This window comes from Prionailurus bengalensis, chromosome D3, assembly GCF_016509475.1.
Source record: "Prionailurus bengalensis isolate Pbe53 chromosome D3, Fcat_Pben_1.1_paternal_pri, whole genome shotgun sequence".
In the NCBI taxonomy this organism is placed as follows: domain Eukaryota; kingdom Metazoa; phylum Chordata; class Mammalia; order Carnivora; family Felidae; genus Prionailurus; species Prionailurus bengalensis.
Genome location: NC_057356.1, coordinates 25826428 through 25840319, shown reverse-complemented (window position 1 = coordinate 25840319; position 13892 = coordinate 25826428). Strand labels below are relative to the sequence as shown.

Genomic DNA, 13892 nt, shown 5'->3' with positions numbered 1-13892 from the left:
CGCTCCCCGCGCCCGGGGGTCCGGGCTCCGCCCCGCCCGCCCCGCCCCCGCGCCGGCCCCGCCCCGCCCGCGCCCGCGCCCGCGCCCGCGCCCCCTCCCCGCGCCGGCCCGGCCGCGCACGGCATTGTGGGAGTTGTGGTCCGCGCGGCCCCGCGGAGCGCAGCGCGGCGTCGGCACCGGCGGGGGCACCGGCTCGCCTCCGGCTCGGGCTCCCGCGGCGTGGGCCGGGCGGTGGCCCCGCGGCGCGGGCAGGGGGCGTCTGCGCGTCCGCGCCCTCGGGCGACGGCGTCGCCCCGGCCCCAGCGTCCGCCCCCGCCGCCCGCGCGCAGGTAAGCGGCGTCTCCGGGGGGCTGCGGGGAGGCGGGGGGACGGCGCGGCGCCCACCGCCCTCCCCCCGGGGAGAGGGGGAGGAGGCGGGGGACGGGCGGCTGCAGGCCCGCGGTCCCCACGCCCGGCGGCGGCGCGGCGGCTGGGGATGCTAGCGGACGCCGGCGCCCTCCCGCGCCCCGCATCCCGGCCGGGCCGAGGGGCCCCGCCGCCCCGCGTTCGCTACGTGCTTAGCGCCGCCGCCGGGGCTGGCTGTGTTTGCGGCGTGCCGGGCATCACCTTCCTCGAAGCCCCTGCCCCGTAGCGGCGCCTTCCCCGGTGTTACCCGCGCCCCCCCCCCCCCCCACAACCCTCCTCCTCGTGACCCTCCTCCCCGGTCTCTTTCCCAGCCTGCTCTCCCCCCTCCCCCCAGCCCTGAGCGTCACCCACTTCCCAGATTTCCCGCGGTGACCCTCCTCCCCTGTCCCATGAGCTGTCACCATAAGCCACTTTCCCTAATCTTTAGTTGATTGCCCACTTTTCCAGTCAATAGTAACCTTTCCGTGGCCCCATCCCCCTCCTCCCCTGACCTCCTGGTGGTCACCATCTGTGTTAACCCATCCGCTGCTCCCCCGTTTGCCCCCACTCTCCGGAGTGGGTGGATGCTGAAAAAGGTGGCCCGGAAAGTGAGGAGGAGAGGTCTCCGGTTGCCCATGGGGAAGGGCTGGTCCTGGGCAGCTCAGTGGGTCCTGGGTGGAGAGAGAGTGACCTGCATGGCACACATTGCTTGGGGTTGCTTTCCTCCTTGGGGGGCTTCTGGGGTGGCCTGGCCACACCCTGGGAGTGACCAGAAAAGCCCTTTAGCACAGGGCAACCACTTAGGTTGTAAGGTAAACTGCGTTAGCCAGGTTAGAGCTGAGTCTGTCCCCCAGATGTTCATCATATCAGAAGTTATATTTCATTGGACTCGCTCACCAGCTGGCAATGAATTTGGACCCTGTTCCCCAGAGCTGACTGACCTTTAAGATCTGGAGTTCTTAAAGTGCAGGACTGCAGTACAGGTCCCCGTCCCTAACGAGGACAGACATGAAACAGATGTGTGAGGAAACTGAAAGTCACTGTGGTCGCTGAGCTGGGAACTGGGGAGGGGGAATCCGTGCCCTTCCCACTGGAGCCTTGGGGGTTGTTCCTGTGTCCTGTTGAGTGTCAAACGTTTGAACCAGTGCTTAATACGCTGTCAGTCACCCTGCAAATAAATGTAAGGTTGTTTTTTTTGGTTTTGTGGGTTTTTTTTTGTTTTGTTTTGTTTTTTTTTAGTGTCACATTTCAGCGGTGAGCTTTTTAATCCATCTTTGGGCTCAGGGGCCTGCCAGCATAATTTGGCTAAAAGTAACTGGCAGCAGGTAAGACAAGTCCTAACTTCGGCTCTCAGTGCTGTCTATGAGGACAGAGTCCGAAGCGGGGTTCGGGGTATCTGGATCTTTTGCTGCCTTTTGTTTATAGCTCAGCCCAGGGAGCGCTCGTGGCTGATGTTGTGTAGAATGACGCTGGAGAGGGTAAGCGGCCCGTATGTCCAGTGGAGAGATCCCCTCATCACCCGCCCTGTCTTCCAAGTCTTCGCTGTGCTTGGGTTAAGTGATTAGCAGGGCTGATGGGAACTGACACGTAACAGGTGTTCGTTAAATTATCACCATCTCACTTCTCATTTAAGAAAAGCCTCTTCTCCTGAGAGACTCAGTTTAAAAGTTCCAATTAGAGGTTTAGCTCAGTGAAGGGGGAAATCCTTTTAGTAAAAGTGCTGGTTTATCACGCAGATGACAGTTTCCTGCTGAATTGCAGGAACCCCGGGGTTCTGTTTGGGAGACAGGCTTGCAAACAAAACAGAGGAAAACCATCCAGATTTTCTTTCCCTTTTCCTTGAGAGGAAACGTGCCAGTTATGGCTGGGACAGAAGCAGGGGCACGGAGGGGTCTGTTTTCATCCCGTGGGGCCCAGACCTGGGAAGAAATTGAGAACGGGTGCCAAAGAAAATTGAGTTGCTAGCCTCCCCACTCTTGTATTTTTCCTAGAAACATACAAATGGCCCCGAATATTTGGCCCCGAATATTTAGCATGTGTGTTTTTTGACTTAGGAAACCTTATAGTCAAGTGATCCTTAATTCGACCTAGGCAGGGAAAGTAGGCAGTTAGTTAAATGAGCACCTGAGGTTTGTTCTTTTTCATTTTTAGTTTTGCAAGTCTGGGACCAAAAAAAAAAAAAAAAATCAGATGTGTGGCGGTGAGAATGTCCAGAATTGGCCTTCAGGGTTGCTAGTCCTGAGATACCTTTCCCCAGTGCCCCACCTTTGCCTTGCTGGCTGATCAGCATGGGGGTGCCACATGTGTAAGCAGTTGTCAGCACATAGTAAACGCCTGCCGTGACATCCTAAGTGCTTACAGCTGTCATCATCATTCATCATTCCGTCCAGGGGGATGAGCATGACCCGGTCTGAGTGATGAGGAACCTGAGCAGGAGGGCAAATGACCCACCCAGGGTCCAGCCCACCCCCAGTTTGGGTTCTTGGCCTCTCTGCCAACCTTGCAAGAATTTTCCAGCCAAATGCCATCCCCAGAGAAAGGGGAGGGCTTTTAGAGTTTTTAAGGAGTTGTTTTAGTTGCCTTCTATTCCCAAGAGAGAGAAGAGAGAAGGTAGAGCACAAAGCGATTTTTCTGAATTTATTCGGCCCCTGGCGCCGAGGGAATGTATTAGGCCTGGAGGAGCTCACAGACCTGGCTGTTCTTGGATTAGAAAAAAAGCAGCCTGGACAGAGGGTTTCAGCTGGGAGACACGGCTGGGGTTTGATAGACACGGGCAACCTGACTGCTGGGCTCTGATCATACTCTTGGGCTATTAGGATAATCAGGGTGCTAGGCACTGGCCCTTAACCATTGGTGGGATATGTGGCAAAGAGACCCGAGAGGGCTTCTGTTTCCTTCTCCCCCATCCCTTCTCTCATAACCTGTGGGTGAGACCAGCGAGGAGCCTCCCAAGCAGGTAGACAGAAACGCCCTGTGTCTGCCATGGGGATGGCGTCCTCTTCCAGCTCAGTGTAATTCCCAGCCCGTGTCTGAAGGGCAAGAGAGATTTAGAAAGAATGCCCGGATTTACGGCTCCTTTGCCATTTTTAAGGATTCTTTATTTATTTAAGTGATCTCTCCGCCCAACGTGGGGCTTGAACTCCCTGACCACAACATCAAGAGTCGCGTGCTCCACCAACTGAGCCAGCCGGGCGCCCCCTCTTTTGCCATTTTAAAGATGCTTTCGAACCCAGGCCGCTCTGTAAAGGTACAGAGACCAAAGGAAAACAAGCATTTATCACATAGCTCCTGTGAAAGAGCAGAGCAAAATGGATGGACCTGATGCTGAAGCCAGCGGTTGAGGTCCCTGTCCTGGCTGCGTGAACCTCTCTGGGCCTCAGCTTCCCCATCTCTAAAATGGAGCTAATCACACCCCCTAAGGATGACACAGAATAGGCCGGGCATCTGTACTTCTCAGACAGTACTAGATGCGGATTAAGTGCCACCAGCCCTTTGGGACCCGGGGGCTGTGGTAAAGTGGGAGGGGACACACAAGATTGAGAAGTGTGCCCCTGCCAGCGGGGACCTTACAGGATGCTCCGGGACTGTGCACTTCAGAGGATTTGCCCAGGTACAAAAAATTGACTCTGGTTTACTTTCCTTTTCCCATCTCAGGTTTGGACGTCCTAAAAAAAATCCTTTCACGGTGACTGACCCCACCTGCCAGGGTGACGTGAAGCGGCTCCTTCCAGCCTCCGTGCAGTGACTTTTGCTGGGAGTGGAGTGGCGAGCCCAGACGTCTGTCGATGCCGCCCTTGGCGGGCTCTGAGGAACAGCGGCCGCCATGCCTCCCCCCGCTCCAGCTGCCCCATCCCCCCCGCGCTAAGCTGCATGGTGTGGGTGCCCCCGGGACCCCCGAGGACTGACTGCCTGACCTTGCTTCGCACCCCCACCGACAACCCGCCCCCCCCAAGATGTCTCTCGAGTGGCTGGTGGCCTGGAGCTGGTCGCTGGACGGCCTGCGAGACTGCATCGCCACGGGCATCCAGTCGGTGCGGGACTGCGACACCACCGCCGTGGTCACCGTGGCCTGCCTGCTGGTCCTGTTCGTGTGGTACTGCTACCACGTGGGCCGGGAGCAGCCCCGGCCCTACGTGTCCGTCAACTCCCTGATGCAGGGTGCGGACGCCAACGGGCTGCAGAACGGGTACGTGTACTGCCAGTCGCCCGAGTGCGTGCGCTGCGCCCACAACGAGGGCCTCAACCAGAAGCTCTACCACAATCTGCAGGAGTATGCCAAGCGGTACTCGTGGTCCGGCATGGGCCGCATCCACAAGGGCATCCGCGAGCAGGGCCGCTACCTCAACAGCCGGCCCTCCATCCAGAAGCCCGAGGTCTTCTTCCTGCCCGACCTCCCCACCACGCCATACTTCGCCCGGGACGCGCAGAAGCACGACGTGGAGCTGCTGGAACGGAACTTCCAGACCATCCTGTGCGAGTTTGAGACGCTCTACAAGGCTTTCTCAAACTGCAGCCTCCCGCAAGGATGGAAAATGAACAGCACCCCCAGCGGGGAGTGGGTCACCTTTTACTTGGTCAATCAGGGGGTTTGCGTTCCCAGGAACTGCAGGAAGTGCCCACGGACGTACCGCTTGCTCGGAAGCCTTCGGACCTGTATTGGGAACAATGTTTTTGGGAACGCGTGCATCTCCGTGCTGAGCCCCGGGACTGTGATAACGGAGCATTACGGACCCACCAACATACGCATCCGATGCCATTTAGGTATGTCGCAGGGACGGGGGTCTCCTGACTCACGGCAGCCCAGGCGGCGTGAGAAGCTCGGTAGCCAGAATTGTGCCTTTTCGCATTCTTCACTGTCCCATCAAAGATTGATGAGTTGCATGTAAACGTGTCTCACAGCACAGATTGAGCCGAGAAGGGGACTTGAGATCGGTATTACCCGACAGGTAATACAGAGAAAGCTCTGTCCGGGGGACGGAAGTGGTGATGGCAATGGTCTCCATCTGCGCTGTCCAAGTACAGAAGCCACTAGCAGCGGGTGACCGTTGAGGGCTGGAAATGTGGCCAGTGCAGGCGAGGAGCAGAATTTGTCACTTAATCTGAATTTAAATCGGCCCGCGTGGCTAGCGGCTACCGTATTGGACAGCGTATCTCTAGAGCCAAAGGCTGTCATAACAGTCGCTGAGGTTCATGATGACATCCGGGAGGCCGTGAACGATGCCTTAGCGCCTCCCGAATGGAGGGCGAAGTCACGCTTGGTGTTAACACTGATTTTGTTCCTCTTCTGGGGAAATCGGTAACTTGCGTGGCGGTGGTTTCGAGAACAAGGTCAGAGTCCGCGTGGCCGTGTGTTTGCATCCCGGCCCCACCGGCAGCTAGCTGTGTTACTTTGGACAAGTCACTTCACCTCTCTGGGCCTCAGTTTCCTCATTTAGAAAAGAGGAGGGGAAAAGATCGTCCCCTGCAGAGTTGCCTTGAGGGTCTGCTAAGTCATGTGGAGCGAGGACTCACCCTTTAGGGGGGTTTCACAACAACTCCTTGTTGTCACTTCCCCAGGATGCCCCGTTCCTGGCAAGTCTCTAATGGGACGGTTACCTGGGCGAAGGCACCACCAGTTAGCATCCCAGACTGGGGGGGGCGCGCCCAGAGCCTGCGCAGGGTCCAGCTTCGGGAAGTCTGCAGCGCGGGCTACCTTGGCTCCAGAATGGAGGAAGAGAGAGCACACGTGGGGGGTGCAGGTGGGGGGGGGGGCGACCTAGGCTGGAGCAGGGGGTTCATGAGTGTCCCGCAGAGGAAGCCCGGGGCTGCCCGGGGGCACCTGAGCCAGACGCCTGGCCCTCCAGCCCTGCTTCCCCCAGAGCCCTCTGCTTCCCCTGCCCCCGTGTGGGGATCCCAAGGAAGAGGTGACTTGGACAGAGAGCTTTGCCACTTCGAAAAACAGCTAGATTCGAACAGTTGACTCCTTGAATATTTCAAGAGCAAAGGGCAGGGCCGAGGCGCGCCAGGAGGTGTCCTGGCTCCGTGGGCAGCTGTGGGACTCTCGGCAAGTAACTGAGTCCCTCTGTGCCTCAGTCTCCTCCTCCGTAAAATGGGGAGGCGGCACTTACCTCCCCAGGATCATTGACCAGGTTAAATAGGCTCTTCTGCGGCTGCAGAAGAGGCAGCTCTACCTTTTGTGACGAAACACGTGTTGGGCAGTGTAAGAAAGGCTGCCTAAGACGTGGGGCCTCGGGAAACCGTGGGAAGTGATCAGGTTTTGGAAGCACGCACACTTGGACTCTGCTCTGTGGGCCCCACCTGCCAAGTGATCTTGGCCAGGACCCCGAAACTCCAAGCCTCCGTTTTCAAGGAGAAAACGGAGGTAAAAACACCTGCCTGGGGGCTCTCTGGGGGGTTAGAAGTGGCACGTGTGAGGTATTGGCAGGTGGAGGGCAGTCGGGTAAAGGACTGATCCAGGAGGTGAGGCGGTCACCTAAGCCATCTCAGTAAAGTCACTGTGCAAGACACCGGGGCACACTCGGGTCAGAGCTCACGGGGCCACCCCCCTTCCCCCACTTCCCCCGCACGTGGCTTGCTGTGGAGTCCACAGTCGGTCTGAGGTTAGACCACTTGGGTGGGAGCAAACCGCAGAGGGCCCCCGTGCGGGGCTTCGGAATTGAGGCTGTGGGCCGTGGGGAGCGGTGCTGGCTTCTTGTTTGAAGGTTGCCTTTGTAGGTTTTTAAGGAGCTTCCGAGTGACACGTAGGGAGGAGCGTTTGTGGATTGATACAGAATCCAGGCAGGTGCGTTGAGTAGCAAGGGCCGGGGGCCACAATGCCTCTCGTGCGTCCGCGCAGTAGATGTGTGTGTATAAGCCGTGCCCACGCGGGCCCTCGTTAGGACCTGTCGTTCCCTCCTCAGCTCAGCTCGTTCTCGCCACCAGTAAAACTGGGCCGTGTCATGTTCCCTTGGACAGCCAGCAGCCTTGGAAGAGGTCCCGCTGGATTGTGGCTGCTCCCCCACGGCCGGGGCAGGCTCCGCATCGGGTTTGCTCAGCATTTCCTTCTTTCCACTGTCATGCCCACGTTCACATCCACCCCGGAAGGAAACAGAGGTGTTAGGCTCACGTGACCTTGTCGGTGGCCAGAGAGGGAGTCCGGAGAACAGGGTCGGAAGCAGAGTGACGGGTACGTCCCTGGCAGTCACGCCTCTGCCAGCTTCCCTGGCTAAAGTGCAGGAAGCACCTGGAGTCCCTGAGCCGAGCTCCTGACTCGCCAACCTTTGTCCCCTTTCCTGCCTTCCGTCTGGGTCGGGTGAGGGGAGCTGTCCCAGCCGACAGCTGAAACCCCAGCCACTACCCCGCCTTCGCCCAGTCTCTTCATTCGCCAAGGACGGCGTGGAGCCGCCTCCAGAGGTGGCGTCACTCCATCTGGACCCCACGTAGAGCCCTGGGACGAGCTGTCACCGAGCGTGTCACACAGCACATAGCACAGGGCTGGGACGTCCCGACCGCACCGCCGCAGACCTCCAGTAAACACCGTCTGATGCCAACTAGGCAGATTTACCGGGGAGGCTGCTGTCCTTGCACATGGCCAACCCTCAGGAAAGGGCAGGTGAAAACGCACGAAGGTGTTCAGCCCATTCACACTAGCAAATAAGCAGTTAGCCTCTCGTCGCCTCCCGTGTGCACGCTGTTGGATCTCTCGGCCGGCCGGCTGGGTGGAACCAGCTGGTGTTCGCCTTGCCCACCTGTTCAGCATCCTCAAGTGGGGGCCGGTGGTGGACAGAGCCCTCTCTCTGCCCTTGACCTGCCTCGCTGACTGGCTGGGGACAAAGCAGCAAGCCCTGCGCCGGAGGACGTGGGGCCTGTGTCTGTCCCCGAGAGCCACCTGAACACTCTGTCTTGGGAGTATCGATCGTTTCTGCCAACCGAGCTGGTTTGTGGGCAGGAGGCAGGAATGGTGGGCCGCTGGAAGGCGGGGCCAGAGTGAAGGGGAGAAGCCGAAGAAAATGAGCAGGGGGCTGGCAAGCCAGCAATCCAGGCCATTTTTCTCTTGTACTGTGGTGACTGCTGATGAATCATTCGGTGGCCCAGCGGAAGGAGGGCTGCTTTCCGAAGGCCTGGGGTGGACTGTCTCTGCAGAGAACGGCCAGTCCCCTCAGTGAGGGGCACCCGTGGAGAGACGTGGCTTGGAGGGCCCTCTCCATCTGGGCCCATCACAACCCTAACGCCCCCTCCCTAGCCATTAACAGTAGCGGGAGATGGGAGAGCCTGGTTCCGGAGTCCGTCACTCAATGAAGTGTCCCATCCGTAGTCAAAACGTAACTACAAGAAGGGTCCCTTTCATACCACAACTCCTGATGCCACAGAGTCCAGTGTTACAAGAGCCCGTTCTTCGGAGCCAGGAGGATCTGGATTGAAATCCCAGGTCCCGCAAGGACTGCGCTGCAACTTCCGGCAGCAGGTCACTGACCTTCTCTGAACCTCGGTGGCTCCATCTGGAAAATGGGTGAGGTGATGTCTGTAAGTGCTGACTTAGCCCGGACCTGCACCCAGCTAGGCGTTACGTTCTTGGTCACGCGGCCCTGCAGGCAAGTGTGTTGACGTTCCCCTTCACAGATGACGAGGCCCTGGCTCAGAGAGGTTCAGTGACTTGCCCGAAGTCCTACAGCACATAGGGGTCAGAGCCAGTCATCTGGCCTCAGGTCCCATGTCCTTGTCACTCCCCCGTGCAGCCTCTTTGTGTGACTTCCTACTCTACCTGTGTTTCCAGCCATCCATTCCTGGTTCAAGGGGTGAGTTAAAATGCTCCGTTAGAGAGAACTCTGTTTCATGCTTGTCCTGAAGACTGAATTGGAGGGGGTGCCAATTAGTTCTGGGCCACGGCTGTCCCGGTAGTCACCGAAGATAGACCGGAGCACCACGATCTCACCCCCTCTGCCGGTTTCCTCCCAAATCATCCTTCTTGAGAGCCGTAGGGCCAGTGCCGCCTCTTGTGAATCGTAGATGGCTGCAGTGGTGCCTTCATTGACAGACGTCCGTGCACCGACAGGGGCCAAGTGTTTCCTGAGACCCTCGGATGTGAAAGTGCGCGCACGGCGGCATTTCAGCCAGGCCCCCTTTCTGGGGTTACGCACCGAGCTGGGCACTGGCCGCGTGCAGTTGGGCGCATATGTCCCCTTACGAAGGTGTGGGCCTCTTTCTTCTTGGAGCTCAGGCGTTTCCTTAGGGGCGACCTCCAGTTTCTCGGAGGGAGGCCGGAGGAACTGAGACAAAGAACGTGCTATCCTCAGGCCCCAAAGTGCATCTAAAGCTCGGAACCCAAAGAGGAGGACACTGTTTCAACTCTGCCAAAACAGCCCTAGAGACAGGGCTGTAGTAAACAGAGTTCCGGGACACGGCGGGCTATGAGCCTGGCCTCCCTCGATTAACGGGGGGTCCCACAGATGGGATTCGGGGGTCTCATGAGTGCGGTGAAGAGCCTTGACCGAGAAGCCCCTGACCCCAGACCCATTAAGCCAGTGGAGGAATGCGTGCCTCCAGGGAGTGACGCTCAGGGTACGCAGCCTGTATTTGCCCAGTCGAAGTACCCCCTCCCCCCACGCCCCCAAAGAGGGCCCCGAGGGGTGAGGCAGAAGGCCCGGTGCTTTGGAATGGAGAGCTCACCCCAGAACAGGCCATCCCCGATCCCACCCGCCTTCATTGTCTCTTCTCTCCTTTTGCCCCAAAGGTCTCAAAACTCCCAGTGGCTGCGAGCTGGTGGTGGGGGGAGAGCCCCAGTGTTGGGCGGAAGGACGCTGCCTCCTCTTTGATGATTCTTTCCTGCACACTGCATTCCACGAGGGTGAGTGCCCGCGGTGGTGGTGGGGGTGGTTTTAGTTAGAGGCGCGTGTTTTTAGCACGGTTTTAGGTTTCCAGAAGAACTGAGCAGAAAGCGCACACCATCCCCACGCACAGTGTCCCCTCTTGTTACCCTCTTGCATTCGTGTGGCACGTGTGTCCTAACTGATGAGCCGATATTGACACATTATCATTATCTTTTTTAATGGATATTTTTGACAGAGAGAGCAAGCGAGCGAGCATGAGCGGGGGAGGGGCAGAGAGAGAGGGAGACACAGAATCCGAAGCAGGCTCCAGGCTCTGAGCTGTCAGCACAGAGCCTGATGCGGGGTTTGAACTCACAGACCTCGAGATCATGACCTGAGCCAACGTCGGAGGCTCAGCCGACTGAGCCTCCCAGGCGCCCCGACACATTGTTATTAATCAGACTCTCCAGTCTCTGTTAGAGTTCGCTCTTCCTGTCACACGTCCTGTGGGTTCTGCCAGATGTATGGTGACATGTATCCACCGTGACAGGGTCCCACAGAATAGCCTCGCTGCCCTAAAAGTCCTCTGTGCTCCACCTACCTCGTACTCACCCCTACCTCCCTGTGCCCGCTTCCCTTTATACGCTCTGCCCAGAGCCTTATGGAGCCATGCTAGAGTCCTTGTTGAGAAAGGAGGTGATCTTCCCGCCTATGCCAAGGGACAGGATGGGTCCCTGCCCGCAAGCTCACTGTGTGCGGTCCCGCACTGCGCGGCTCCGGGACAGTTCAGACCTCTCCTCTCTCGTGCCCTCCCCTCCCCAGGTTCGGCAGAGGATGGCCCGCGGGTGGTTTTCATGGTGGATTTGTGGCACCCCAACGTGGCAGCGGCCGAACGGCAGGCTCTGGATTTCATCTTTGCTCCAGGACGATGAGAACAGTCCCCGTGCTGGAGTCGGCGAGAGCGGCCGCGGGTCAGCCTGGGCAGGCTGGGGTCCGGTCCAGCCCCCAACCCGTGCTGGGATTCCATGCTCAGAAGCCTGCCTCGACGGAAAGTCCTTACTTGGGATTTTGAGATCACGTTGGGTCCCTCTTTCCTTTGATTATTGTAAATGGGAAACTTTTGGCTTGTATTTCCTTAGATTTGTTTTTTTTTTTTTTTTTCCTTCCAGTCATTTGCTCCCGCGACTCCTTCCTGCCTAATAGCGCATTACTTTGCTCCGGGGCCGGAGGCTCAGTGCCCCTGTCCTTGCCGTATTGCTGCTCGGTTTTCCCAGTGCTCTGAAACAGCGTAAGCAAACGGTTATCTGTCTGAATGTAATAACATGAAACTTCTTGTGGTCATCTTAAGAGAAAAACAAAAACAAAACTCGACCAAAACACTGCACACCAGAGCGCTAGAGACCTTGGCCTCTGTTGCTGTCACGGCCACACAGGGGATCCTTTGGCCACGCCGCGCCGGCGGCCGGGAGAGCGTGTAGCCCCCACGCCCAGCCAGCTTCCCGGGCAGGGTGGACCCGGTCAGGGGCGGCGCGTGGCGGCCAGGCCCCAGCGGGACCCTGTCGCTGTTGCTCACCTCACTCCGAACCCTGTCAGGCCCCTGACGGCAGGGAGCGTCCGGCTGGTGGGACTGGCGGCTTTTCTGTAAACACGGCTTCCCCGCAGAGCTGGGGCTAGTGTCCCCGGCAGCCAAGTCGGGGCTCCCACGGATCAGCTGCGGGTCGTGTGATCCACTTACCTCACTGCCTACCGAAGCCCTACTGCCAAACCGGGCCTGGAAAATTCCCCGTGCAGCTGTTTCGAGTCCACGGTGACAAACGTCAAGACGTCAACCGGCCAGGTTGGCTGGTAGGAGCCGGGGGGTGTGCGGTGAGACCTCGCTCGTGCAAGTGACATTCCAGGAACCACCTTCCTCTGGCAAAACTGGAATCGTAGATCTGACCAAAAAGTGTCCGTTCTGCTTTGGAGTTCTGTTGCCTATGAGTGTTTCCATTTATCCGTCTGTACATAAATGTTCCAGCGCCGGACTCCAAGACGGTGGAGGCATCGGCCCCGTGTCCCTGTCACCGCACGGGTGCATGCCGAGCGACAGCGACCCAGACTAGTGTGTGTGTGTGAGAGAGAGGCCACCGGGAAGACCCACAAACCCAAAAGACCCACAGTCACGGTGCTGGCCTCTTGGTCGCCTGTGAAGGACATGGCCAGTTTGAGGCACTGATTCTAGAAACGTCCTCCTGTTAGCCGACGTGTGCAAGAGTAGCCTGCGGCCATACTCGAGACGCCTTTTTTGAACAGTGCGTTATGAGCAGTGTCCGATTTATAAAGCCGTGGGGCCGTGTGAAACATGCAGTTTGTCCCGCGGACAGAGCCAGGGCCGTGTCTGAACGGAAACCGGCAGCGCCTGCGAGGAACAGCCATCAGGAGGAACCGTGAACCAAAACGCAGTAGCCGTTACTGGCACGCGAGCGAAGAAAACCTGTCTCTATTTGGGTAAACTTTCTTTACAGACATTTTTCAGTGATCAGAACGCGGGACAGGGCAGACATTTCGAACACACCTGAAGTCTTTTTACTCATTAAGTATCTTGTTCCGGAATCACCGAGGTGCATGATTTCTATACATACTGACTGCTCTACGTTTACAAAGCCAACAGCCCACGCAGGTACCCGGCTACCTGAACTCATGTCACATGGTTGGGGAACAGGAGATAAATAAAGGATCTTGCTGAAAACCAGAGTGAAGTGGTCAAGTCTGTTTTGGGGGGGGGGGGGGGGCAGGTGAGGAAGAAGGGTTTGTAAGGAAGAGGCGGATGCACAGGGGAGGAAGCAGGTCCCTCAGTAGCTACATCTTGATTTTTTTTTTTTCCTTTTAAAGAGGGGTGGGTGACACGGGTGGCCTGGAGCCCCAAGAGCAACCCAGCTGCCTGGTGTCTTCCCAGTGCCGCAGTCCTGGCTGGGCTCCCTCAGCAGGCGGGAGGGAGGAGCACCACTCGCCCCAGGGCCGAGACATCTCTCACTCTCCTGAAGTGTGCATTGCCAACTAGGCAATTGCTAAAGTAATTTACACGCTACAGCTAAGGATGCTCAAGGTGAGAAGAGGGAGCCTGTGTGCCCACCCAGCTTCGGATGAGAAGCCTGCATCGGCTTCAAGGCCAGACTGCACTAGGTCACGTACCGGGTCTCCCAGGCACCTGCTCATTATCCCCCAAAGTCACCCAGCTTGTCTGGGTTCTGGGTACAGTGACCACACTTGTAACATCGAATGCCCTACAGCATACGGTCTGGGAGGGGAAGGGGGAATCCTAATCTGCCGGTCCTTGACTTTGGTGATGCGTGATACAGTCACCGGCTTTTGAGAAACACTGATGCCCCGCCCCCACCCCAAAGCCACTCATTTCTTTGTTCAAGGGGTGGGGCCCAGGTCTCAGTGTTTGTTTTAACTCACTTCCTGCCCTGATTCTTTTTTAAATTTTTTTTTCAATGTTTATTTATTGAGAGAGACAGAGCATGAATGGGGGAGGGGCAGAGAGAGAGGGAGACACAGAATCGGAAACAGGCTCCAGGCTCCGAGCCATCAGCCCAGAGCCTGACACGGGGCTCGAACTCACGGACCGTGAGATCGTGACCCAGCTGAAGTCGGACACTTAACCGACTGCGCCACCCAGGCGCCCCTTCCTGCCCTGATTCTAACGTGTAGTTGGGGCCGAGAGACCCACTCAAGAATGGC

General features: G+C 57.9%; 1 protein-coding gene across 1 annotated transcript; it reads left to right on the top strand.

The window, feature by feature from the left end:
- Positions 1 to 214: 214 nt before the first annotated feature.
- ASPHD2 (aspartate beta-hydroxylase domain containing 2) lies at positions 215 to 12891 on the top strand. Its single transcript, XM_043558065.1, is given in 5 exon segments — positions 215 to 329; positions 4039 to 4326; positions 4329 to 5145; positions 10094 to 10207; positions 10992 to 12891. Coding segments are annotated over 4 exon segments (1113 nt in total). The 5' UTR covers positions 215 to 329; positions 4039 to 4254; the 3' UTR covers positions 11102 to 12891.
- Positions 12892 to 13892: the final 1001 nt, after the last annotated feature.